The 26,705-nt window shown below is 35.1% G+C and overlaps 3 protein-coding genes across 3 annotated transcripts; all 3 read right to left on the reverse strand.

Annotated features, from left to right (window-relative positions):
• Positions 1-468: 468 nt before the first annotated feature.
• Positions 469-9,525, reverse strand: LOC130804977 (uncharacterized). The gene is made up of 4 exons (XM_057669548.1): positions 9,232-9,525; positions 3,679-3,792; positions 720-1,032; positions 469-636 (listed from the first exon to the last, which is right to left on the reverse strand). Exons 1-4 carry the CDS (start codon positions 9,523-9,525, stop codon positions 518-520), a joined length of 840 nt encoding a protein of 279 aa, XP_057525531.1. The 3' UTR covers positions 469-517.
• Positions 9,526-20,131: 10,606 nt separating this feature from the next.
• On the reverse strand, positions 20,132-20,710 carry LOC130804978 (uncharacterized). The gene is made up of 2 exons (XM_057669549.1): positions 20,558-20,710; positions 20,132-20,383 (listed from the first exon to the last, which is right to left on the reverse strand). Exons 1-2 carry the CDS (start codon positions 20,708-20,710, stop codon positions 20,132-20,134), a joined length of 405 nt encoding a protein of 134 aa, XP_057525532.1.
• A 3,111-nt stretch (positions 20,711-23,821) lies between these two features.
• Positions 23,822-24,460, reverse strand: LOC130804979 (protein FAR-RED IMPAIRED RESPONSE 1-like). Its single transcript, XM_057669550.1, has 2 exons — positions 24,368-24,460; positions 23,822-24,313 (listed from the first exon to the last, which is right to left on the reverse strand). The coding sequence occupies exons 1-2, from the start codon at positions 24,458-24,460 to the stop codon at positions 23,822-23,824; spliced, it is 585 nt and encodes a 194-aa protein (XP_057525533.1).
• Positions 24,461-26,705: the final 2,245 nt, after the last annotated feature.

The raw sequence follows: 26,705 nt of genomic DNA on the forward strand, positions 1-26,705 counted from the left end.
TATTGCTACGGGTTTTTGGGGTAGTAATAGTTCATTTAATGTAGTAGTGGGGATCATAGACAAGCGTAGCAGGCACTGGAGCTTCTTTTGCATTGCATTGCATTTGGGGAGAGTGATGAGGGCGAAGCATACCCTGTGTCCAGACCTGTCAAACAGGTCGAACGGGTCGGGTTGTATAAAAATACTTTCGGGTTCGGGTTGAACGGGTTTAAAAAATTACGGTTTCGGGTTTAGACTACCTTGTTTAAGACCCTAAGTTGTCGGGTTCGGGTTGACCCAACGGGTTTTGCACATTTTTGAAAAAATAATTTACGACAATGATAATATATTAATAAATATATGTACCTATTACGATAATATATTAGTATGTACCTATTACGATAAAATTGTAACTTATATAGAGTACATATCAAAAGTTGCATGAAACAGAAAATAAAATTAGTTCAACAAAGTATGACAATTACAATTTAAAAAACTTGTTCATAGTCTACTATTTGATAATCTAAGACAACATTTACTAAAAATCATCATCTTCAAGAATTTCAATTCCGCTCTCTTCTACGCCGATAACTTGAGGTTCTTTGTTTGGATCCCGCAAAATCGGAATTTCAACACCGTCTTCAAGAGAATTGTTATCTTCACACAAATAAAAAATGAACTATTTAATTAGCTATGAATCTCTTTATTTCTCAAAATGCAAAAAAAGAAAGACAATTTACCATTTTCAACATCATATCCATATAGCCAACTTCGGGTTGTGACCAAAGTCTCGGCACTCTCCGGTAGTAAGGAAGCTCTCCATTTTGTTAGTATCCTACTTCCCAAGCTAAAACTCGACTCGGAAGCAACAGTAGTAATTGGAATACTTAACAAATCTCTTGCCATACTTGCAACTTGTGGAAACCTTTTAGCATTATCCTTCCACCAACCAAGAACATCCAAATCCGACAAAGGATCCAATTTATGCTCACCTAAGTAGTCATCTAGTTGTGTTCTACCTTGAGAAGAAGAATTCTCATAAGATGAAAACGCCTACAAAACAAGAGAACTTCTATTAATAATTATTGAATAACAAATTTAAGTACAACATAATATCAAAAGGTTAAGAATAAAACTTACTGCAAGACTTGCATTCCCGCTTCCAACTCCAGTACAACCAAGGGGAGAAATATCAACTTGTGAATACTCTTCAAATAGCTTGAAGAGACTTTCTTTCACTTTCTCAGTCTTATATTCAGCACTTCTACCATCTAATTGCACAAAACAAAACTTCACATATTGAAGTTTTAAGCGAGGATCTAAAATGGCAGCCATGGAAAGAATCATGCTATAGTTTTCCCAATACTTATCAAATTTAGCTTTCATGCCCTTCGCCATATTTTGCTTATCGACTCATCCTCAATAATACAATAACTCAATATGAGAGACTCAATTGACCAGACATTCATCAAATACAAGTTTGCTGTTGGATAATTCCTTCCCGAAAATTGCTTGGTAATAAGGTCAAATGGCCTAAGTAGATCACTAATTTTCGCAAGTCTAGACCATTCTTCCTCAGTTAAAGTAGAAGTTGATGTATCCGATCTTCCTAACCTAGAGAAAACAACTTTGTATACCAAAGCCCTTTGAATCATCATGAATGTAGAATTCCACCTCGTTGGACAATCCAACAAAAGACCTGTAGAACAATCCAAACCAACTCCAGAAACACATTCAGCAAATTTCATTTTCCTAGCTTCCGAAGAAGTCCAATGTCTAACCAATTGCCTAATTTTACTCAAAGAATCACTAACACATTTCAATCCATCTTGAACAATCAAGTTCAACACATGAGCACCACAACGAACATGAAAATATTCACCATCACATGGCAAGCTACCAAAAACAGAAAGACTATCTGCCAACAAGTCTTGCATATTATCATTGCATCTAATATTATCTAAAGTAATGGAAAATATTTTCTTATGTATTCCCCATTTTTTCAGATTATTAAGAATAGTATCATGTAACACTTGAGCATTATGAGGAGGAGGAACATGACAGAAATTAAGTATCTTGTTGTGCAACTTCCAATTCTCATCTATGTAATGAGCAGTTAAAGAAAGGTATCCTTGACCAACAATTGAGGACCACATATCCGATGTCAAGCAAATCTTTCCAGGGATAACATGTAATGCCTTTTGTAATTGTATTCTCTCCCTTTGATGAATTTTAATAGTCCAATTCCTAGCTGTATTTCGACATATTGGTTTACAATTTTCATTTAAATATGTATGGATATCCCTATTCCCTTCATGCTCAGCAAAAGTGTAACTATATCCATGCCTAATGATAGCCAAAGCAACCTTTTGTTTGTACTCAATAGGATTGTATTTCAAAACAGGCTTAGCTTTTTTATCTAAGAGCATTTGACGTGTATCACAATTATCACGAGCTTGACAAGATTCAGTGTGACGTCTAAAATTAGTAGTACCATACATTGAGTCGGCAAAGATAGGTCCTTTATTACAATACTTACAGTAAGCTCTTGGCCTCTTATCAGCGAATTCATCACCATCGAAAGTATTGTAATGGTCCCAACAATCTGATGTCCATTTTCTCTTGCGAGTTCCGAATGTTGGAGTAGCTTCTTGCCCAATGTTAGGAGTCTCAACATCTGTTCCATAACTTCCATCTGTTCCAGGATTGTTACTATCATCATTTGGCTCAACTCCTACAAAACAATGTAGATTACAGGTTCATTATATTAGCATTTGGCTCAACTTCTCTAGATGCCAATAATTGTAAATTTTATCCACAATGAATAACTACCAAAGAATCAATAAACAAACCTCTTACTTACATGTTAATTCACTAGATAAGAAATGATAAGAACTAGCATGCACTAGAAGATATACAGTTGGTATGACAGCAAAATTCACTAATATTCGGATGACAAGGGTCTGATGCAACAATTTAAACAAAATTCTCCATCTTTTTGTCCAAAATAAAGCATCTAAGCATCCAAATCATATTCCAGAGCGTAAACATAAGCCTAAATAACGAGTCCAAGTAGCAGAGAATCAACTATTAGTCTTACAAGCATGAAGAAAGAGTAACAATCAAAGAACAAGAACAAAATAGACAACATTTAAGCATACAAAAATGTCAAAATATCAAATTTTCAATATCAACAGATAAAAAAATGAAATTATGGGTAAAATAAAAGGCATTAAGGCATCAATGCCCAATGGAAACAAACTAAACAACACCAATGACAAAAAATAGAGTTCTTAAGTTAACAATACAAAAACACATTACAAATATGAAAATTCAAAACTTAAAAAGCAGAGCAATAATCGACAATGAAATTAAAAAGCAGAAAAAGAGAGAGCAACTAAAAGTTTGAAGCATAACCATTTACTTACAAATTACAATCCAGAACAATTTTATTAATGGGCACAAAATTACACAGACTATTATCAAACAACAAAAACCAAGCACCAAAATATAATTAAATTTAAACAATTTCTTCGAAATTGTTAAAACCTCGAAGAAACTGGAACCTACACGCCCAGAAATTCGCAAGGAATTCGAAGAAAACATCGATTCATACTGAAATTTCCAGAATCCGAATACGCAATCTAAAATTAACTACAAATCAACAAGTAAACAAATGAAATTGGTACTTCAAATTACCTTCTTGAGGAGTGGGAGATGATGAAGAAGAAAAGAATTGTCCAAGAGGTGATGGCAAACACCCTTTTCGTGGGAACGGAGGGCGGCGGCGGCTACTACTTGAAGCTCGACGTCCTATAGATTTAGGGCTGATGATGACTGGGAACGGAGATGATGAAGAAGAAGGAAGGCTGAGGATGAAGAAGAAGGAACGATCGCGTGAGGAGTGAGGATGAAGAACACTGCAGATTAGGGCCGGCTGGAATGATATGAGGGCATGAGGCTGAATCTGAATTGCTGAAAAGCCTGAAATGAAATGAAGGATGAAGTTGAAGCGCCTTTCTTCCTCTTTTAATTTTTAAATTTTAAGGGTTAAACCCGACGGGTCAGACCCGACCCGACCCCTTTTTTACCCAATTTTTGCGGGTTTAAAAAAGCGGGTTAAACGGGTCACTTTTTTAAAATATTTGTTCAAAACCCGCTTTTTGCGGGTCGGGTTTTTTGGGTTTAGCGGGTCGGGTTCATAATTGACAGCTCTACCTGTGTCATACCACTATCTTTCGATTTTGTAGTTTTTGTTATCTTTTGTAAACTTTGGTTGTATATGTTTTGTTATGAGGCCTTGCGTCCTCCCTCGTATATTTGTATTTCTGCTGCGTAGTTTATAACTCTGTATGGTTTTAAGGAGTTAAGTCTTTTTAAAACGCAAATGTCGACACTGGAACCACGATCCATGCTTGGCATGTTGATTTGAGAAGCCGGCGACGAATCATTCCGCTGTGACATAGCTTTGAGAGGTCGTTGGTGCCTTTACTTCATTAGTTTCTAAATTAACTTCTGTTTTTCTACAAAGGCGCACAGTTTTAGGGCAGATGCTGCCAAAATTTCCACTCACCTTTTTAAAGTTAATATTTAACGTTTATCTAAATTCTTTTCCTTTTTCTTTTATGTAACACCCGAATTTCCTCCCATCCTTTACGGTTTTGGTTTCGTTAAGGGGTCGGAAATTCTGGGGTGTTATAGGTGGTTACCAGAGCCAGTGGTCTCTATTTTCGACGCTTTGTGTCCTCAAATTCGTTGAGAAATTACTTGAAGTATGAATGATGAAATTCTCGAGAAGTTGGTTGCATCGAGAACTTCCTCTTGCTCGTGATGATTATATGAAATTTAGTCTTACGTGTCTGAATATTTGTTCATGTTAATTGTATTCATAAAGCTTAAGGGCTTTGATATTGATCCTATACATGAACCCACTGTTTATTTATCTGCTTGAGCATGCCCTTTATTAAGTGCATTCGTTCATTATAACATAGAAGTGGTGATTATAATTCTCTTGAATATGTTTAATCACCGTGCAAGTATGATCGTAAGTAGTTTGAACTAGAATAAGGATAAGAGCTAAAGTGTAATAAGAATTCGATATACTGTAAATGAAAGAAAGGGGTCTTGTATGCGATACCTTGTAAATAAAGTTTTAGTAACCAGTTGATGATAATAATGCGGTCATAGTTAAAGTATAGATGCATTAAAACCTAAATTCTAAGGAGAAGTTCAAGAGCATGTTAAGAGTTTATAGTTTGAGAATTCAACACCCAATTTTGAACCATGATCTATAAGAGTATTATTGATATATTCTTCATATAGTGATGAGTTGAAGTTAAGAGATTGTTTTCAACGTCTCTAAGTGTTTAAAGATAATGCTATATCAGTTGAACTAAATTATCACATTAGTACTGTTGTTCATACTAGAATCGCCTTAATATTTTCATTTGAAGTTATAATCTTACTAAATTGAGACTCTCGACCTTTGTAATTAGCTATAGTGACGTTGGCGTTGAGTTTTAGGATGGCATAATCATGTCTACCAATGAACGTTTTCAATCTCATACGGTGATTGAGACTGATGCTTTAAATTGGTTAATGTAATATATATTTTTCAGTTCTAAACCCAAAAGCTTATGCTTGTAGTGAGACCTAAAGAATTAATTGAGAGTAAAAACTAAAGTCAACCTACTAGCTTGAGTTAATCACTTTATATATTTTGATGAATTATATACTATAAGGATCCCCTATCATTAGTTTTAATTTTTGTAACCATCCAACTCTCCTCATAATGAATATAGTATTTAATGTTTGTCGAGTGATAACGACCTTTCAATCACTATTTGCTTGTCGAAAAAAAAACTAGTTGAAGTGGCTCTTTGGATAAAATATGGGTGATTTTGAGTTTGAGTATCAGAGGAGAAAATTATCATTCGCAAGTCCTTTGAGTTTTGTATTTCGTTGAGACATGGTATATCATTCATACACAAGTCGGCAACTTTATATTAAACTGGATAGCTAAAGAATAATCATCATAAACAAATTTGCATGTTAAGGGCCTAAAGATTGATTTGAGGGAGCACTATGGAGTTAAAATTGATAATTTTGTCTAATTAAATGCTTATATGGAGTGATGAATGTTTTAATCGGATGATAATGTGAAGAAGAATCGTGACGATCTTAAAATGTTAGCTAGATAGAATGATATTTGAAATTAAAAGGGAATCAGTGATATTATAATTTGTTCTCCTCATAGCCTTCTGGGCTGTTACAAGACATAAGGATAAAATAATGTGATGATGAGGTGGAATAAGCGTCCTTGTGCATATAAGATACAGTTAAATGTTTTAAGTCTTTTTGAGTATCTCATTGATCACCAATTTAATAGTCCTGCCAGTGTATTGAAATGATAAGACCTAGATGAGATTCTAAATGAAGCTGACTTTATGCAAGTTATTGTTTTAATAATGATTGATGTGATAAGTTGGAGAGTTACTAAAGATAATGTGGTCCTAATAAAAGTCAAGAGGTGTTTTAAACCTAAACATTGAAGAAACGACTATGAGTATGCAAATAATTATAATTTAAGAGATGAATCCAGATAATGGATTATGTCTTAAACGATTATTATACACAATCGTTATTATGCGATAAAGAGAGTTAAATAATATTCGCACTTGTGTTAAGAAGAGTTTTAATTTGATGTTACTAAATCATTGAATCGTAATAAGCATTTGATGAAAAGAGTTTTGAAATTTTGACGTGTTTTAATACAAACGATTATGTTATAGTTGTCAGTTTTAAGTTTCGCATCTTAGGTCGAAGGGCGATTGAATTCCACTTGTTTGTTTAGGAATAATTGTAATGCATAATTTCAAGTGTTGCGTTATTTTGTTGACTTGTGTCGTTGTACTTTAGTATAGTGTTAGGATTATTAATGTAGCAGTCATATGGTTGCGATAACGGTCTTATAGTTAGAGGTAGTATTGTGATGGAAATGTTATGATGTAGATTGGATATTGTGAAATTAGTGTTGATATCACAACTTTATCAAATTGTATGATACATGACTGCTTTGCTATTGATATTGGAAATTGCGGTGATGTAGGTGTGTTCATCAGTTATTTTTCACCTTGCATTTTTTTTATGTATACATAAAATGTCTTTGTTGATCATCACAATTATTATTACCCTATTAGTACCATTAGTATTGTCGTTATATATGAACATGATGCATTACTTTAATCATATATTAGCTCGTGATCTTAATTGATATAAATTATATACTTTCAACATATCTAGTCGTAGGGTAAATGAATAGCTGAAAACTGTTGGTGACCTTTGACATTTCCCTTCATGATTCTAAATCATCCTTATATTGTCGTAATTAAAATTTGATATTATGATGCATAAAAGATGTTATTATTGAATAATTACAATATGTGTATTAGTATCATGACTGTGAACGTATAATTATTAACTATAGTAACTTGCTAAAACGTGTTATATATAATTTGATTATATACTTGAAATATGTATTATGTTTTGATTTATTAATTTGAGTTGTTAATCTATTAATCAAGTCATGATGTATGATTTAATATGTTATAAAATGATTTGATCATATATGATTAATGAAAAGAGCATTTCATGTTAAGTAAAAGGTTAAGATTATGTTATGATAAGTAAAGTTAGCGGTGAATCGATTTGGGAGTTGATAACCAACCAGTTTAGTAAGATTCAAGTATCCTAAGGTCTAGGGTGTCTAATTATAATACGAGTTATGTGTTGAGCAACTTCGTGCACTTTACTTTTAGGACTTTGTTGTTTTGATATTTTACCCCCATTCATGGTTCAAATTATAATAGTTAAACCTTCCGTAAATTACAAGATTATCACAAAGTACGACCTTAGGTGGTCACGTAGAATTGAAAAAGTCGTTTGAAGAATTACATTAGATAACAGGACGCTTCGTGTTGTTACGAGCTCAAGTGATACACTTTTTAAAAGGCACATGTGCTAGATCCATTACTTTTGTAAACATTGAGGAAAGTTATCTTACTAGAACATATTGAGACCTAGATACTAAGGTGTGTACTACTGAGATCAAAGATATTAAATAATTAAAGTTCCATGGTCTAACCCCACTATCATTGCATATGTTTCGAGGTTAGTAAGTTACGGGGTCGTAACTAAGTTTTAAGAGGGGTAGAATGCGGTAAAATTTCGCGCGTTTACACGCATTTTCTCCTGTGTTTTCACGCATTTTTGCCTCTTTGATAACAACCTATTACAAACTTACATGCTTTTGATTGATTGTTTGAACCTATCTCTGTTATATCTACATGCTTGAATTGATCGTGTTGAGTCAATTGTATGATTTTTACATGCATTTGATTGATTGTGTTAAGTCAATTGTGTGACATTTACATGTTTTGATTAGGTGTTGAGTTAATTTAGGTGATTATGAATACTCAAAATTAGATATGTATGAATATTCTAATAGATTGAGTATCCTTTTGTTAATAGTGTCAATAAATTCACGATCCTTGAGTCAGTTATGGAACTTAAAATCGTTAAAACACCTTCATGAGTTATTAGAAATACAATTTTCATGAATTATACTCTTATTACTCTAGTTTCGGGGACGAAACGCGTTTTAAGGGGGGTAGTCTGTAACACCCCGAGATTTTCTGACGTCATTAATTAATATTTTAATGACTTTTGGGTATTTTATAATTATATTAAATTAATTTTGAAGTAGTTTTAATAAATTTCTTTCACATACGAATTTAAATATTAACATATAATTATATTAAAAATACGGTTGCGACCTCTAAAATAAAGAGGTTTGAATCAAAATTATTATTTTATATGTGTGAGTACACAAAGGTGAGCCACTTAGTTAGGTCTCGCAAGAAAATAAATCGAGTTAAAAGTAAATAAATAAAGAAACGTAATAATAATAATAATAATAATAATAATAATAATAATAATAATAATAATAATAATAATAATAATAATAATAATAATAGTAATAATAATAATAATAATAATAATAATAATAATAATAATAATAATAATAATAATAATAATAATAATAATAATAATAATAGTAATAATAATAATAATAATAATAATAATAATAATAATAATAATAATAATAATAATAATAATAATAATAATAATGATGATGATAATAGCAATAACGAGTATAAAACCTATGAAAACCCTAAATACTCAAGCAAGAACCGTCACTCTCCTTCTCTTCCTTCTCCTTCTTTCTCTCTTCTCCCCCTTGCGCCACCAGTGAGCAAAGCAGCTGGGCGCCACCAGCCGCTTCACGGCCCACAGAAACACCAGCAACTTCCCTTCTCTTCCACACGGCAGAAGCAAGCAGCACCCGACTTCCTCCTCACTCCCACGTGCAGCCCCAGCAGCAGGCGGTCGCGGGTTTGCTTCCCCATCGGCTCCGCGCAGCCCTCCTCCACCACCCATATCTTGAGTCACGCCACCACCACAAGAACCACCAACCTCTTGACCCATTTTCTAGTTTCACCCATTGTAAGCCATCTCTCACTTTTCAAATTGATTAATTACTAATTCTAACTAGAATCTACCATGTTTATGAGTTGTGTGTTGATTGTGTATTAGTCTCATTGAATTCTAGTATGGGTAATAGTTAAAAGAATTATCCTTGAACATGAAATGATTAGGGTTTATTTAGATATCTGATTACTAGTAGTGTGTGTGTGTTTGTATGCTTCTTGGGTGGTGTGATGATTTATTCAATAATCTTATAAGTAGTTTTAAGACTTGGTTGATTATTGTTGTGGCAATTAGTAATGTTTTTTATTACAGTTGACTATAGAAATGGTTTTGGTTGTTAATTGGAAGTAATAGTTACTAATTGTTGTGGTTTGATTGTGTAAATTATAAATACCCTTATTAGGTTGTTATTGAAGTTAGAGATACATGATATTGGTAAGCCAAGAGCATAATGTCAACTTATTGTCGATGGTTGCTAAAGTTATTTTCGTGTTGTTTTGATTATAGTTCTTAATAACTTTGGAGAACGCAACAAATGATATCCCGATATGGTAACTCTAAGATTTGCTTTATCGTTATATTAATATTATATTAAAATTGTAAGATTTAGTCATGATTGGTTATTTTTGGGTAACGTGAGCCGATATGCTTAAAATTAGTTAGTGCAAAGAAACGATTCACACATACTTCTACTTTAAATTAATGGAAAGACTTATGCTGTGTTGAGTCAATGATTTTGACTTGTATTGAATGAGTTGTGTGCGTGCTAGAGTAATCGGAAACTCATGTTGAATGGGTGATAGCGTTTAATGTAGTATTTAGTTTGGTATGTCAAAGTAGTTAAGGGAACTTATTAGTTCTACTCATAACTTATATAGGTGCCCATTTCGTAAGAGGAAAGTAGAGCTTAGTTGGGTGATTTTGTGATTTTTGATCCTGCAGTGACACTTACAGGTACGTACACGCAGTAATAACCCTTATATGCAATTTTCTTTAAGACATTATTGTTTATTTTGATAGTATGCATTGTATCGAAACTATGAAGTACTAGTGAGTACACTTTATATGAAGAGCTATCAACTATGAAGTCCTTGCGCTTAGAATAGTTTAGAGAATGAGAGTGTTGATAGAAGGCGGGAACCACCCCCTTATTTATTTAAGAATTAGATTATCCCTTAATTGGAGTTAGAATGACTCCGTTATAGGTGAATTTCATATTCTTGAGTGGCTCAGTGGGTTTTGGTGCGCTGCTATCCCAGGGCGCTCATTAATAGTTGAGAGTGGAAGTTATTCCCATCTGATAAGGTACTAGATTATGATTAGCTAGCGTGACTCAACTGGATTATGTCCGGTTGTTTTAGTAGTCCCCTAGGTGAGGTTTGACGGGACCACCGTAAGGGGGGTATGAGCATGCTTGGGTCATGGGGCGCCGGGTGGCCGACAACGCCCCTTGACCGAGGTGTTACCATGCGGGCCTTGCAAACCCCAATATGGTGGCCTCTTCACTGGTTTAGTACCCTAGTGTGTTAGTTTTTCCCGAAGGTTGGACCCGAGGTGTTACCTTTGCCATGGGCGCCGCGTGGCCGATAATGCTCTTGGCCGTGTCACTATGCCAGGGAGTAGAGAAAAGATCCACTAATAGAAAACTATTCAGTGATATAAAGTTTATTCATTGATCGAAAGTTTTTAATGATTGAAGGTTCATTCTTTGGTAGAAAGCTTACGCGTTGATAGAACGTTTACTCTTTGATAGAATATTTACTCTTTGATAGAACATATACTTATTGATAGAATAGTTTATGCTAGTGAGAAGTGTGCCTAAGTTAAGTTACCTCAAGGGTATTACAGACTATGATCACACTTACCTTAAGATAGACAAGCTCTATAAGGTCATGTGTTAGGTATTCTGTTAATGCCTTGGTCGAGTTGAACTATGCGTGTTTTGCAAGAGTTTATGTTTGAAAAGAGGAGCGTGAAGACCTGCATTCTACCCAAGAGCACCTGGTTCGGGTTGGAAAGCACGTAATGAAATTAAGAAGTATAAGTGGCCGATAAACGGTTACTATCTGTGCTTGCGCTTTATGAAATCATCTTATGTTGTTTTATGAGATAAACCTATCTAGTAGTTGGCCTTAGTATATTTGATGCTAGTTACTGACGTGTACGTGTTTGTGTTTATGTTTGTTTGTTGATGACTTTCTATGATTGTCCTGCTATGACACATTGGCCTTTGGTCTAATGTCGAGCAGCAGGGGGATCATAGACAAGCGTAGCAGGTACTGGAGCTTCTTTTGCATTGCATTACATTTGGGGAGAGTGATCAGGGCGAAGCATACCCTGTGTCATACCGTATCTTTCGATTTTGAAGTTTTTGTTATCTTTTGTGAACTTTGGTTGTATATGTTTTGTTATGAGGCCTTGCGTTCTCCCTCGTATATTTGTATTTTCGCTGCGTAGTTTATAACTCTGTATGGTTTTAAGGAGTTAAGTCTTTTTAAAACGCAAACGTCGACACTGGAACCACGATCCATGCTTGGCATGTTGATTTGAGAAGCCGGCGACGAATCCTTCCGCCGTGACATAGCTTTGAGAGGCCGTTGGTGCCTTTACTTCATTAGTTTCTAAATTAACTTTTGTTTTTCTACAATGGCGCACAGTTTTGAGGCAGATGTTGCCAAAATTTCCACTCATCTTTTTAAAGTTAATATTTAACGTTTATCTAAATTCTTTTCCTTTTTCTTTTATGTAACACCCGAATTTCCTCCCGTCCTTTACGGTTTTGGTTTCGTTAAGGGGTCGGAAATTTTGGGGTGTTACAGCATCCCTCTTCATCATTAAAAATTTCAGGGTCGAGTGATCTGTGAATACGACAACCTTAGAACATATCAGATACTGGCGCAGTCTCTCAAAAACATAGACTACCGCCATCATTTCCGTCTCCGTAGTAAATTAGTTTCGCTGTGTTGGGTCCAGTGTTCTACTGATATAGCATATGACACGGTGTCTTCCTTCCTTTTTCTGCCAAGAACTGCACCTACAGAGATATCACTGGCATCGCACATCAGTTCAAATGGCAAGCTCCAATCAGGAGCTTGCACAACGGGCGCAGAAATCAAGGCTTGCTTTAAACGGTTAAAGGCATTGAGGCATCTCTCATTAGAGTTAAATTCGACATTTTTCAGAAGCAATTCATTTAAATGTTTAGCTAAGGTCAAAAATCCTAAGATGAGACGCCTGTAGAACCCTGCATGCCTTAGAAAGGACTGTACTCCCGTGACCGAGGTAGGTACAGGAAGATTCCTTATCACATCTATCTTAGCAGGGTCCACCTCGATGCCTTTGAAAGACACCTTATGACCTAGGACAATGCCTTCCTGTACTAAAAAGTGACACTTTTCCCAATTCAACACAAGATTCGTCTCTTGACACCGCATCAAAACTTTTTCAAGATGTGTTAAATAAGTGTCAACAGACGAGCCTTCAACAGATTAATCATCCATGAAGACTTCCATGAAGTCTTCCAGCATATCAGCAAATATAGCAGACATGCACCTTTGGAAAGTGGATGGGGCATTGCACAATCCAAAGGGCATTCTCCTATAAGCATAAGTCCCAAAAAGACAAGTGAAAGTTTTTTTTTTGTTGATCCTCAGGGTGGATAGGACTTTGAAAGAAACCCGAGTAACCATCCAAAAAACAATAGTACTTGTGCCTTGCTAATCTCTCAAGCATCTTATCGATGAAGGGCAAAGGGAAATGATCCTTCCTTGTAGCCTTGTTGAGTTTGCGGTAATCAATGCAAACTCGCCATCCTGTGGTGGCTCTGGTTGGGATCATCCTTATCATTCTCGATAATGGTTATTCCTCTATTTTTCCGAACAACATGAACAGGACTAACCCATCTGCTATCTAAAATTGAGTAGATGATGCCAGCCTTGAGGAGTTTGAGGATCTCATCCTTAACTACCTCTTTCATGTTGGGGTTTAGCCTCCTTTGTGGCTCAATCGAGGAGAAATTCTCATCATCAAGATGAATCCGGTGCATAACGAGGGTTGGACTAATCCCCTTAATATCATCAAGTGAGTATCCAATGACACTTCGATATTTTCTAAGTAAAATAAGCAAAATTTTTCCAACGACGTGTTATCAAGCTCAGAACTTACTATGACTGGACTCCCCTCATCAACATCAAGATAAGCATATTTAAGGCTAGGGGGTAGGGGTTTCAAACTTACCTTGGGGGGAGGCATGGAACTCTCCCCCTTGTAGACGATACCCTCCTTAACCTCACACAGTTGCTCAAATTTAGCTTCTTTGCTTGCACATTCCTAGGTCATTCCCACTTGTTCTTCCAACTCCTCATCTTCTTCATAAGAGACCACATCAAACTCTAAATACCCGATTCCAATTTCTCTCTGATATTTCTCAAATTTTCCATCAGCAACTTCAAGGCGGCACACTTGTTCAACCATAGGCTTCTTCAAGATTGCGGAAATTTTGAACACGACCTTCACCTGGGCTACTTCCACTGTTATGGTGTCATCATGGCAATTCATAACCGCCCGAAGTGTTTTCAAGACAGCTCTTCCCAAAATGAGCGGAGTATAAGGGTCTTCTTCCATCTCCATCACTACAAAGTCGCAAGGGACCACTAGTTCCCCCACTTGGATAGGTACATTATCAAGCTCTGGAACCTTTATGCTCCTATCTGCCAATTGGATTGTCTTTCTTGAAGGTCTGAGGCTAAAGGGTAGCTTCTTGGCGATGGAAGACATAAGGCTAATTGAGGCCCCTAGATCGGCGAGTGCCCCTTTTGGTTAAAGAATACCCAACTTCATTAGAAGGTTGTGTGGACTGGGGTCTCGCTCTTTTACAGGCATTTTACCTTGTAGAATGGAACAGACCTGATGGGGGAGACTGATTATTTCTTCCTCAAGCTTCTTCTTTTTGGAGAGTAGGTCTTTTAAGAACTTAGCGTACTTAGGCATTTGTGCCATTGCATCAAGAAACGGAATCTTCATCTCCATCTTTTGCAAGTGCTCTAGAAATTTCTTGATCTTCTCATCAAGTTGCTTCTCCACTCTCCTATAGGGGAAGGGAAGTGGGGGAGCATACAAGCGATCTAACCTTTTTCTCTCCTCAATCCTCTCCTTCCTTTCTTCGTCATTTTTTGTCGACTTCTCACTCTTTTTCTTTTCTTCCTCATCATCAATCTTTGTAGGTTCACTTCTTTCACTGTCAACCCTTGATCTTTCACCTTGTTCCTCTTCTTTCTCAGTCACATTCATTCCTTTCTCATCACCACCCCTTACCAAAGGTGCATCAACTGGATATGAAGGGTCGTCATACTGAATCCCTGATCTTAGGTGGATAGCTTTTGCAGTGTGTTGGTTTGGGTTCGGGTGCTGTCGTGGAGGTTGTGTGGATGGGTTAGGTTAAGGGTGAGATGGGGATAGCGGTGGTGGAGGAGGGTTAACCATTTGGGCGAGTTGAGATTCAAACAACTTTTGCTGAGCTTGGAGTTATTGCATCTGATGGATGAGAGTCTGATTTATCTGAGTGAGACTCTAGTTCTGCTGAGCAAGAGAAGTTACTTGGGAGGCTAAATGATCATTGCTTGAGGTGTGGATTTGATGCTGTTGTGAAACCCCCCGATGAGATTGAGTAGGTGGGAAAGGAAGATTAAAACTACCTCTAGGCCCTTGATTAAACCCTGGTGGTCTATATGAGCTTGGCCTTGGTGCATTTCCACTCGGTTGGTTCCCTTGAAAACCTCGATTGTTGAACCCGCTCTGAACATTTCAATTATATCCCGGATGGAAGTTTCCTTGGTTTTGATTTCAATTGAAGGAAGGTCTATATGATTGGTTGGTAAACGGTTGTTACACGTACCCTGCCCCTTGTCCTTGTCCACCACAGTTAACGGCTGCAACATGATCAGGATTATACCCATAGTTATCATAATTCATCACCTGTGCCTCTGGATTGTAGCACCCATAGTCAACTGCAGCGACATGCTCGGAGTTCGAACCACCGCAATAAGAAGTATCATGGTTGGTGCCCCCACAAATCGCACATGCAAAGTGTTTTTCACGCGCCGAAGAGGTGTTCGAACTACCGGCTAGGCTTAACTTGCACAGCTTCTTGTCTATAATTGCTTCAATCTTTGCACTGATGGAGTCTAGGTTGGTTGTGTCAATCATCCCTCTTGGTAGACCCTTACTCCTTGCACTTCCCTAGGCACTATTCTTGGCAACCTCTTCAATTTTGGCTTTAACCTGGTTGTATGGAATCTTGGAGGGTTGGCCACCCACTACCGAATCTAAAAGGGCCTTAGTAGTATCATTGAGGCCATCATAAAAGAATGTATTCAGGTGGTTGTCCCCATATTCATGATGAGGACATGCTCGTATCATCCTCTTGAACCTACTCCAAGCTGCAGTCAAGTTCTCTACATCTTCTTGAGTGAATGATACAATCTTTTTACGCCAATCTTGCGTTCTCACAGTAGGGTAAAACCATCCTAAGAATGCTGTTTTCAATTGAGCCCAAGTGGTGATTGTAACGGACAGTCCTTTTCCAAACAAAGGTTTAAAGTAATATAATAGTAAGTAATGCTAAGCGGAAGTCTATCGAACCGTGATTATTGCGAAAAAGAAATAAAACAAAACAGAATTTTCGAAAAAAACAAGGTGTACCATCAGGTAAATTGATACACAAGTGGGATTTTTGAGGTTTCAAAGAAATAGAAGATATGCAGAGAAAAGCACTAGAAATAAAAGACCTATCTGCTCCACAATCAAACAAAACATTTGCTGTAAAATTACCAACAGGAAATTTTCCAGAAATTACTTTAGCTTCAACTTCAAACTCCTGGTGTATACCATCATAATGATCTCCAATTGCATGCAGGCTTACGGATGCTCTAGTCTTATTCCTCTGAGTGCCAAATGCTCTGTTTCCTGCAGCTTCCGATATTGTTTTGCTTGGATTGAACGTTTCCCCACAATTATTAGCCAGATGTCCCTCCTTGTGACACTTGTAACATATAATCTTCCCATTACAGTTTCGGCCTCGATGATCTTTTCCACATAACCTATATTTCCACTGTGTCGGCCTTGCTACAGTCTGAAACGACTTCTTTCCCTCACTCTTGGCCTTCATGTACCTACTGCCCCCGCTAGATTCATTCTTTTTTTTATTAAACCCGTCTTCTTTTTCCAAAATACGCTCGTACTCCAAGGCTTGATTGTACAGATCATCAAAATCTTGGTATCTAGGAGTGCCTTTTTGGATCCTGAGGTTCAGACCTTCGAAAAATCTAATCGCCTTTCCCCGATCAGAGATCACTATTTCGGTAGCGAATCTAGCTAGCTCTCTGAACTTACTTGCGTATTCGATCACTGACATAGTTCCTTGCCTCAGAAAGAAGAATTCATTCTCTTTCTTTCTCTGAAGCGAGGGGGGTAAAATTGATCACGAAGCTTCTTTATAAATTGTTCCCAAGTAGAATTTGTGGCAGTTTGTTTTACAGTCCTCCACCATAATTCAGCAGTGCCAATTAAGTAGAATGCGGCTAATTTCACTTTCATCCTTGACGGACAGTTTATAGCCTCCAATAGTTTCTCCATTTCTGCAATCCAATCCTCAAAGCGAACTGGATCAAGTTCTCCATCATATTTTGGAGGTTGATGACTAGACAATCTTTTATAAAATTTCCCTTCATCATCTTCATGGGAACGACTCATCTGCCTCTCCATTAAGTCCAACAGCCTCTCATTATTCCTTTCCACCATTCTTAACTGATATTCCAGAGCTTGAACTCTTGCATCTTGCGTCGTATCTTCAGCAAAATTGTTCCTCGTCTCTAGAGGTTCACCTCTTACGATACACCCTCTACTACCACCTCTTGGCATACTTTAATTAAGTAGGGAAGTGTTGCGTAAGCTATATTTTAAATCGCAAATCACTTTTTTTTTAGCACATAAAACACATAAAACAAATTTCATTTAAAATACAAAATTTCTTTTCAGAAACGTAATTTATCACGGTGTTTCCTAGTATCGGATAGAAGATCCGACCGTTCGAATAACATTGGCTCTGATACCAAGTGTAACGGACAGTCCTTTTCCAAATAAAGGTTTAAAGTAATATAATAATAAGTAATGCTAAGCGGATGTCTATCGAACCGTGATTATTACAAAAATGAAAATAAAACAAAACAGAATTTTCGAAAAAAACAAAGAAAACTTAAATCATTAAAATATAATTTTACGTATTACTCTTTCTTTAATACATAATAATCGTTTTTACGTACCCGTAATATAAACTACATATATACTAACATCACATAGACAATACAATAGCTTCTTAATAACTTCATGTAAAGTTACATGCAGCATCTGCTCCCGAAATATGGGAACAGCCGATGGAAATCGGTCAGCTTTAAAAAAAACCAAGTATAAAAACTTACAGCAATTATACAAGTATAGAAAATATATGCATTGCAATAAGTAATGTGCAAAGATAAGTGCATCATAATAAATAATATGCAAGGTATCTTATGTATTATAGGTAATTCATTTTAAGATTAGATTTATTTAAATATATTAAACTTCTGGTCCTTCTGCTTGAGTACCAGAGCGTGATTTACTAACACTTCTGCTTGAGTATTAGGGCATGGAATCCGATTACTTATTTAATGAATGTAACACATATGATCTTTGTTTGATATATGTAAGGGCCTGTTAGGGTGAGGTAAACCAAAACCCGTAACTTAGTGGAAGTCGTTACTCCTCTAGTACAATGTTGCTGAGCCACAGGTCAGGTTAAACAATCTTACTGTGTTCGCCGTATTTTACGTGCCAGAAAACATGTCCCACGTTTTTTACATGCCGGAAGCATGGTTCGACATTTCCTTAGTATCAAACCTTTTTATTATCATGTTACTATTTTCATATAAATGCAACATTACAATAACATATAATAGAAAATTTATTTATAACAACTTACATATAAATAATCATTTATTGTTAAACTAAATCAAAACTTAAATGGGTCTTTAGTATTTATTTATAGATAAATTTTCAATTAAGCTTTATTAATTTCTTAATAATCAATTTCTTAAATGTCTATTGATTTTAAATGATAAAATAAATAGGTCCATCATAAATAAATACTAAAAATGTCTTTAAAAGGACATATTGGGTTTATTATAGATCCTAGCCCATTTATCCAAATTTTTAAAAAATAAAATTTTATTTTATTTAATTAATTTCTTAATAGCCTATTTTTAGATTTAATACATAAATAATTAATTCCCTTAAGATCAAAATCGACACAAAATATTTTAAAATAAATAATTTATTATATGAGTTGGCATATATTCTTATTCACCAAAATAAATTAATTTTCATTTTCATTTTCATTTTTCTTTCTTTTTGCCTACAATAACAATTTAGATTATTAATTTATTTCTTTAAAATTTAAATATCATAAAATTTTACAAAAAAAATTTAAATGAAAAGAAAGTACAGTAACACTAAAATAAATTATTTATTTCCAGAAATAATTATTTTTAACCCAAATTTATGAATTTCCTTATTTTATGCTTTTTTTAGCAAAAATTAATAATAATATTTATACTCCACTATAATTCACGAAATTAATACACAGCTTATATTTCATATATATATATATATAAGTACAGAAAAAGTTTCGTTTAAAAATATTAATATTTACTATGTTAATTAAAATTATTTCGGTTTATGCGGTTTTGGGCAATTTAAATGAATAATTCATATAAAATAATATACAATGAATTAATTCACCAAAATTTCCAGAAATATTAATTTATTTATAATAAACACATATAAAATTTATGAGCATAATTTTATGTAAATAAATATATGTAAGAATTCATACCTTTAATAATTTTACTATTAATTAAATTCCTTTGTTGTAGAATTTATAGCCACAATTTTTGCTTCCTCCCCTTGAATTTCTATAATGAACACTAAATACTATTATTAGAAAATTTTTTAGAGTTTTAGCAATTTTTCTAGGGTTTTTAGAGTTTTTTTAGGAATTTGCCTTTTATGAATAAATTTTCTGAAATTTTTTTTTTCTCTTCTATTTTTCCCACGGCACACTTGGTTTATTTATGGGCTATTGATTGCAAAATTATCTATTATTTAATTTTACTTCATGGGTAAGAAAATAAAAATCTAAGATCTTTATTCTTGGTTTTATCTAAAGGATAAGACTAATTATTTTGGCACCTACCTTAGTCTTGCCGCTAGCTTTTCACATTTTTACTTTTTATTATTATTATTATATATATTTTATTTTTAATCATAAATTAATATAGGAAATAAAAAGATTAAGTTATTGTAGGTAATTTAGCTAGACTTATTATTTAGATAATTTATTTTAAGAAAAATAAATTATATATAAAGGAAAATCAAGAACTTAAAAACGATTGGAATAAAATTTTGAAACAGGCATTAAAAATAAAATAATAAAATGAAACAATTATTGAATTTGTCAAAATATTAAGATTAAGAAAAAGGTTTTATTACAACTCTTCCCTCCTTAACATAGTTACGTCCCGAAACTTGAACCTATGAACAACTGGGGATAGCGTTCTCTCATATCAATTTCGCTTTCCCAGGTTGCTTCTTCGACATGATGGTTCGACCATAGCACTTTAACTTTAGGTATTCTTTTATTCCTCAATTCTTTCACTTGATGATCTAAAATTCTAATTGGTCTTTCTTCATAAGCTAGGTTTTCATCACTTTGGAGGGGTTCGTTAACTAACACATGTGATGGATCGTGGATATACTTTCTCAACTGAGAAACATGGAATACATTATGAACTCTAGCTAAACCCGGGGTTAAAGCTAGTTCGTATGCCACTTCCCCTACTCTATTCAAAATTTCAAAAGGTCTGATAAATTTAGGGCTTAATTTCCCTTTTATCCCAAAGCATTGGACCCCTTTTGTTGGTGAAATCTTTAGAAATACTTTATCACCTTCATCAAATTGCAAAGCTCTGCGACGGTTGTCTGCATAACTCTTCTGTCTACTTTGTGCTGCCTTCATGTTCTCTTGTACCACCCTCAAGCTATCAATAGAGTCTTGGATAAAATCTGGCCCTTCAGGCATATTTCGGTCCATCTGATCCCAACATAACGGCACTCGACATTTTCTTCCGTATAAGGCTTCGTTTGGTGCCATCTTCATGCTGGTTTGATAGCTGTTGTTGTACGAAAACTCTATCAAAGGCAATTTCTGCTCCGATGAACCACAAAATTCAAGAATACAACATCTCAAAAGATCCTCTAATGTCTTGATGGTTCTTTCGGTTTGGTCATCAGTAGCCGGATGAAATGCGGTACTTAAACATAGCTTCGATCCGAATGCTTCTTGCAACTTTCCCCAAAATCGTGACAAAAATTTTGGGTCTCTGTCAGACACAATTGTTCTCCGTACTCCATGTAACCTTATAATTTCCCCAAAATCAGTCGAACATAATCAGGGTTGTTGGGGCAAGGAGGGATAAGTCCACAGACATCAAAGAATGCTTCGAGATGTTGAAGAGGACACTCGTTTCTCAATCCGATAAAAGGAGTTTCCTTGACCATCCTTGTGAACTGGGGGTGTATTTGGTAAGGTGTAGCAGCAACAGGAAGCACTACACCCCCTTGGAATTATTGGGAGTCGGGATTCCCGAACTAACCGAATAGCTGATGTTCGTCGGCCATTGTGGAAGTGGGAGGATTTTGTGCAGAATGTGGAATTTGTCTTCTCAGACGTTGGACCTCAGGATTGTATGGTACTAACGGTTGATTTGACCTGCGCGTGCAATAGGGCATGCAAACAAAACTGCAAACCAAGGGTAAGTACTGACAAGCAAAAATAAATGACTATGAAAACAAAATAGAGTGAAGCTATATCAAAAACAACAAGAGTCTAAATATAACGCCTTGTCCTCGGGACCGACGCCATTTTGATAGCAAGATTCACAGTCGTCTATACTAAACCTTGAACCAAACAATACTTATAACAACCTACGCACTACACAAGTATAGTGGGGTAGGGGATGGAACCACGAGGACAAGGTTGACAATAAACTCCGCGTCTCAACATAACTATTTTTTGTAGGTTGAAGAGCATCTAAAACTAATGATGGAAATAACAAGCACGGTTGATTAACAATATAAATCAAAGGGGAGAAAAAGGGGTTGAGATTAGATTCACCTTAGGAACACAATATCAAAAGAGCATATATTGGGTCAGAGGAAATCAAACAATAACTAGTTTAGACACCCAAGAGTGCAAGAGGAAGTTGGTGATTCCACAAATCACAACGAACGACCTATAATCGCCCTATGTCTCTGGAGGAGTTGTAGGACAAGCTTCGCATTGGGTTTCGAGAACCAATCATTATCATCTTTTCCCTAATCCTAAATAATAAAGAGCATAAACATTCCTAGGGTTTCACTAATCAATCCCCAAGGAGAACTACTCACACATGATTGAAAAATAGGAAACAATGATAATCAATAGAACAAAAACCATAGATAATGGTGATCAAAAGAAACTAACAATAGTAAAAGTAATGTAGAAACTATTCTAGATTAACAATAAATATAAAGCAAGACAATAAATGCAACAAATGAACTCAAAGTAAATGCATTAAATGATCTTAAGGCAATGAAGAGATTGATACTTACAACCAAATGTTGATGCTACAATAAGGAGGTGCCAAAGATTCAATAATCAAGATTAAAATCCAAACTAGAAAGTAAAGACTTGAAATAAAAGATTGAGATAATAAAACTATGATAAACTAGGGTTTTTTTACTTAAAAGGCTAAGTAAGAAAGCTATATTAGAGAATGTATTAGGGCTCTCCCCTTGTTTCTACAGAAAGTGGGGTATTTATACCCTCTAAGCAAACGAAATTTGAATGCCTAAAAATGCCCTTGAGTTTCGCTTGAGAAGAAATACTGTTCTCGCAGAAAATAGGTCTATTTGCCCGAATGGAGGATCCATTCGCCCGATTCTCGATGTTTGAATAATTTCAGGAACTTTCTCTGTGTTGGTTTGCCCGAATAAAGGGTCCATTCGGTCGAACGGGACCATTCGCCCGAATGGTGCGTCATTCGCCTATTCCAGTAGCTTTGGTGAGTCTTCTTTGAGAAAATAGGGGCCATTCGATCGAATGAATTCTCCATTCGGCCGAATGGAGCTTGATTCGGCAGTTTCAGCTTGTTTTGTCTCCAGATCAACACCAATTGCTTGAATGGTGTCTTGGTTAGCCTAAATAGAGTAACAGCTAGTGATGAGAGGCTTCCAAGCTCAGTGTGTCCTCTAGGGAAGTCTTCGCTTTGCGTGCCAAAGTCTCACAACGCATCGATGTTGACCTTGTTGTCTTCGAATCTCCTGAAATAACCACAAAACAACCCCAAAGACAAGAACAAGGTAAAATCGTGCGTAATGTGCATAATAACGATTGAAAAGCATAAAACTTGGCACAATAAAGCGGTAGTAAACGTGTTCATAAATGAGCACATCAATAGATAACAAAGCTTGCAAAATATTTGCTCATTTCAAAAAAATTAAAAATACAAAATGCTAAATCTTATATTTATATAAAAATATTAAATTTTATATTTGTATAAAAGTATCATTATACTTTGTTTGGAAAATTTCTAATATCATGATTACTCAATTCACCACAGCCTCTACATAATCTCTTCTTTTTCTGGTTTTGTTCTACAACCTTTTCTTTTTCTCCCTTCAACGTTTTTTCACTTCTACCTCTTGTTTCAACATTTGGCACATCAATCTCAGCCCCTTTCTCTTTTGAAGTCTCTACATTTGATACATGAACTCCGGTCCCTTTATTCTTTGAAAATTTTGGAGGTTTGACAATTGTTTTAGTTGGCACACTAGCTACAATCAATAGCTCAATGTCTTGTCCTTTGTTGTTTGCACTTCCTGTTGTTTCATTATTCCTTGCAATCCTCTTAGCCTCCGAATCCTTTCTTATTCCTTGAAGATTTATCACAAGAACTTGAATATCTTCATCATTTCTTTCTGCCAAACTTACACAAGTGTGTATCTCTGACCATAAATCATTTAACAATTTTTTCTTGTCAATTAAATTAGCACATTGCTCCAACAGGTTTCCATCCAAGTCAAAAATTGGTTTTTTCAGTGCCATAGTAGTCTATCTGTGTAGCATATATTGCTCAGGAATGGTTTCAAACCTTTTTTCTTTTCAAACCCAAATCATATGTCTACATGGAATTCCTTGTCTATAAAATAGCTTGCAAGAACATGTGGTGTCATAGTTAGTTGGATTAAGCACAACATCAAATGTTCTAATCCGATTTCCTTCACTTACTTTTGCAACTTCCAATCCATTTTCTTTCTTCAATTCATCAACACCACAAGAAAAACAAGCAATTTCAACCTCATATTGAAATTCATAAAAGACAGAGTTAGTATATAAATGTGAGGCATGCTTTTCTATCCCTAGTGGTGTTTTGCACTCGTGGTATTTGTGCTTTGAATCGTTATAATTCTGATCTTGAGTGTGTCTCTGGGCATCAATTGCAGCTTCATATCTCAAGTAAAACTCAACAAGTGACACTTGAGGATTGATAAAGGAGCAGGAAAAGTTGTTTTCGCTTTTGGATCTTGATGTTGTACGCATTATTCCTCCAAGGAACACATCTCTGAAATACACCGGAATCCACTTGTTCCTTGTCTAGTACATATAACCTCACCACTTATGTTCTTCCAAGCAGTATCCAACCATCACCTTGTTCCACCTTTCTTCAAACTCAGCAGGTTCAATTTCAAGATGACAAACACAAGCACATAATGTTTTTAGGAAACCAGTTTCTTCTTGCATGATTGATTTCTCCACCTAATATGGTAACTTTTTCATTTTGTGCCACATACAGAAGCGTTGTTCAGTCTTGTTAAACACACTTTTAACAGCAATTTTCATTGTTGGATCTTGATTTGTAATCATACAATTCGGTTCATTTCCACTCATTGCCTTGAGAAATGATCTGAACAACCACTCAAATGACACTATATCTTCCTTTGCTATGAAACCAGTATCAAAAGTAATGCAGCTCTTATGATGGTCAACCCCTATAAATGGAGTAAATACCATTGTGTACCTATTTACACATACAGATTAAATTTTAAATGATCAAATAACTACACACACACATAAATACACAGACACATGTACTTAGACACAGACACTCACACACACATACACATACATACACGCACTCACAATTTGTAATAGAATCTGAAATCAGATTATAAAATCAGAATTGTCATCAGCTACTGAAATAATTCAATGCTCATTTGGAAAATGAGCAAATAATTGATTGCTCATTTGTCAAATGAGCTTATAACTCAATGCTAATTTGTGAAATAAGCAAATAATACTTTTTTGTCAAATGAGCAAATAATTGAATGCTCATTTCTGAAATGAGCAAATAAGTCAATGCTCATTTGTGAAATAAGCAAACAATTATACTAAGTTCATTTAAAACAAAGTTATTAAGTTAAGATAGTTATAACATAAAAATGAATTGTGATTTTTATGAATTACCTATTGGTTTGGTACGTGGTATCAAAGCATACCATATCACCAAATAGAGCGTAACTCTTTTTACAAAGGGGGTCAGCCCATAATGCTCTGCAAAGGCAATAATCTTCATCCATCTCAAAATCAAAGAAAAAAGCGCTCCACATTAGCTTTTTGTTGGTAAAGTTATCCACGAACATTTGAGCATCACTTCCTTGAATGTATGCTTTCAAATCTCTATGAAAAATTTTGAAATCTTGCTTAGATGCACTGATGTTATCATATCCACCAACAATTTCCTTCATCATTCGAAAAGTTATAACTAAACCAATGTTCACCTATTTAAAGAACAAAACAGTTTATCAAATGAGCAAATAATTTAATGCTCATTTTTAAAATGAGCAAACAATTCAATTATTTGCTTGCTCATTTGAACAATTTAATGCTAATTTTTCAAATGATCAAACAATTTAATGCTCATTTTTCAAATAAACAAATAATTAAATGCTCATTTTTCAAATGAGCATACTACTTTTATTAGAATAAGTAGAGAATTCATGAAACATAAGAGACTTTGAAAGCTGTACCTTAGAATCATTCACAATTATTATTTTGTGCAATATGTTCATTTTTCTTCCTTACTTTTGGAATAGATTGCAACTAGGTGTATAAAGTGGATGAGTATGTCTCTTATGAAATTGTGACACTACGAATTTGTTATCATCACAATGTTTTATGATAATATGTGTCTTGCACTCAACACGAGTAACGAGTCTTTTCCTTTTGATTGAAGTTTTTTCTTCATTGCTTTCTCCTTCGTTGTTATTTAAATCGTTTTCAACAGTAGGCTTTCTTTTCTCTGTGTATCCTTCTTTATTGCATAAGATATACTGTGATTTCAATTCTTTGCTTCTTCTTTACCTTTTAGTTTTAGACTTTCTTGTGTTGAATCCAGCAGCAAATGCGTATCTTTCATAAAATTCAAGGCCCTCTTCAAGATTATTAAACTTCATCCCTATAGTTGTTTTCAACTCATTGGGGCATATTGGAAACCATTCTTTTGTTCATCCAGGAGTGAGCAAAGGTGCTCCTATAGGAGAAACTACTATTGTAGGAGTAGTTGCTACATTTGTGATGGTACTAGAATGAGAAAAGGCAATCATAAAAGATTATAAGAAACGGCAAGAAAACCCAAGGAAATCAATTACCACAACTAAAATACAGTCCATTACTAGAAATTCACTGATAATAGAGTACCAAGTCACAGGATTTCTAATAAGCATTTTATCAACCACCTTATATGCACTATCAAGTAATCACAACTATCATAAAAAATCACTGAGTTTGTGTGCTTAGGCACTAATAATCTGTTCCATACAAACTCAGGCTAGTTTCCTCAATTCAACCCTCCACACAACCTGAATCAGCCACCTCCATCTCACACGAACCAACAAATCTTACAACAATACATATAAATTTAGAACATAAGCATAAATATTAATTCAAAGCATGTCAAGAAAACAACAAATATTAATTCGAATAGATA

Source organism: Amaranthus tricolor, unplaced genomic scaffold (genome assembly GCF_026212465.1).
Source record: "Amaranthus tricolor cultivar Red isolate AtriRed21 unplaced genomic scaffold, ASM2621246v1 ptg002336l, whole genome shotgun sequence".
Taxonomy (NCBI): Eukaryota; Viridiplantae; Streptophyta; class Magnoliopsida; order Caryophyllales; family Amaranthaceae; genus Amaranthus; species Amaranthus tricolor.

What these genes read in the sequence shown, in the direction of transcription:
- LOC130804978 (XM_057669549.1), bottom strand. Translation starts at nt 20,710, where the DNA reads ATGGACCGAAATATGCCTGAAGGGCCAGATTTTATCCAAGACTCTATT. An exon ending in AATTTGATGAAGGTGATAAA is followed by an intron (nt 20,384 to 20,557) that starts GTATTTCTAAAG and finishes CATGTTTCTCAG; the next exon opens with TTGAGAAAGTATATCCACGA.
- LOC130804979 (XM_057669550.1), bottom strand. Translation starts at nt 24,460, where the DNA reads ATGCAAGAAGAAACTGGTTTCCTAAAAACATTATGTGCTTGTGTTTGT. An exon ending in TTGAAGAAAGGTGGAACAAG is followed by an intron (nt 24,314 to 24,367) that starts GTGATGGTTGGA and finishes TATATGTACTAG; the next exon opens with ACAAGGAACAAGTGGATTCC.
- LOC130804977 (XM_057669548.1), bottom strand. Translation starts at nt 9,525, where the DNA reads ATGGGTCAAGAGGTTGGTGGTTCTTGTGGTGGTGGCGTGACTCAAGAT. An exon ending in GGAAGAGAAGGAGAGTGACG is followed by an intron (nt 3,793 to 9,231) that starts GTTCTTGCTTGA and finishes CTAAATCTATAG; the next exon opens with GACGTCGAGCTTCAAGTAGT. An exon ending in TGGATATGATGTTGAAAATG is followed by an intron (nt 637 to 719) that starts GTAAATTGTCTT and finishes ATTTGTGTGAAG; the next exon opens with ATAACAATTCTCTTGAAGAC.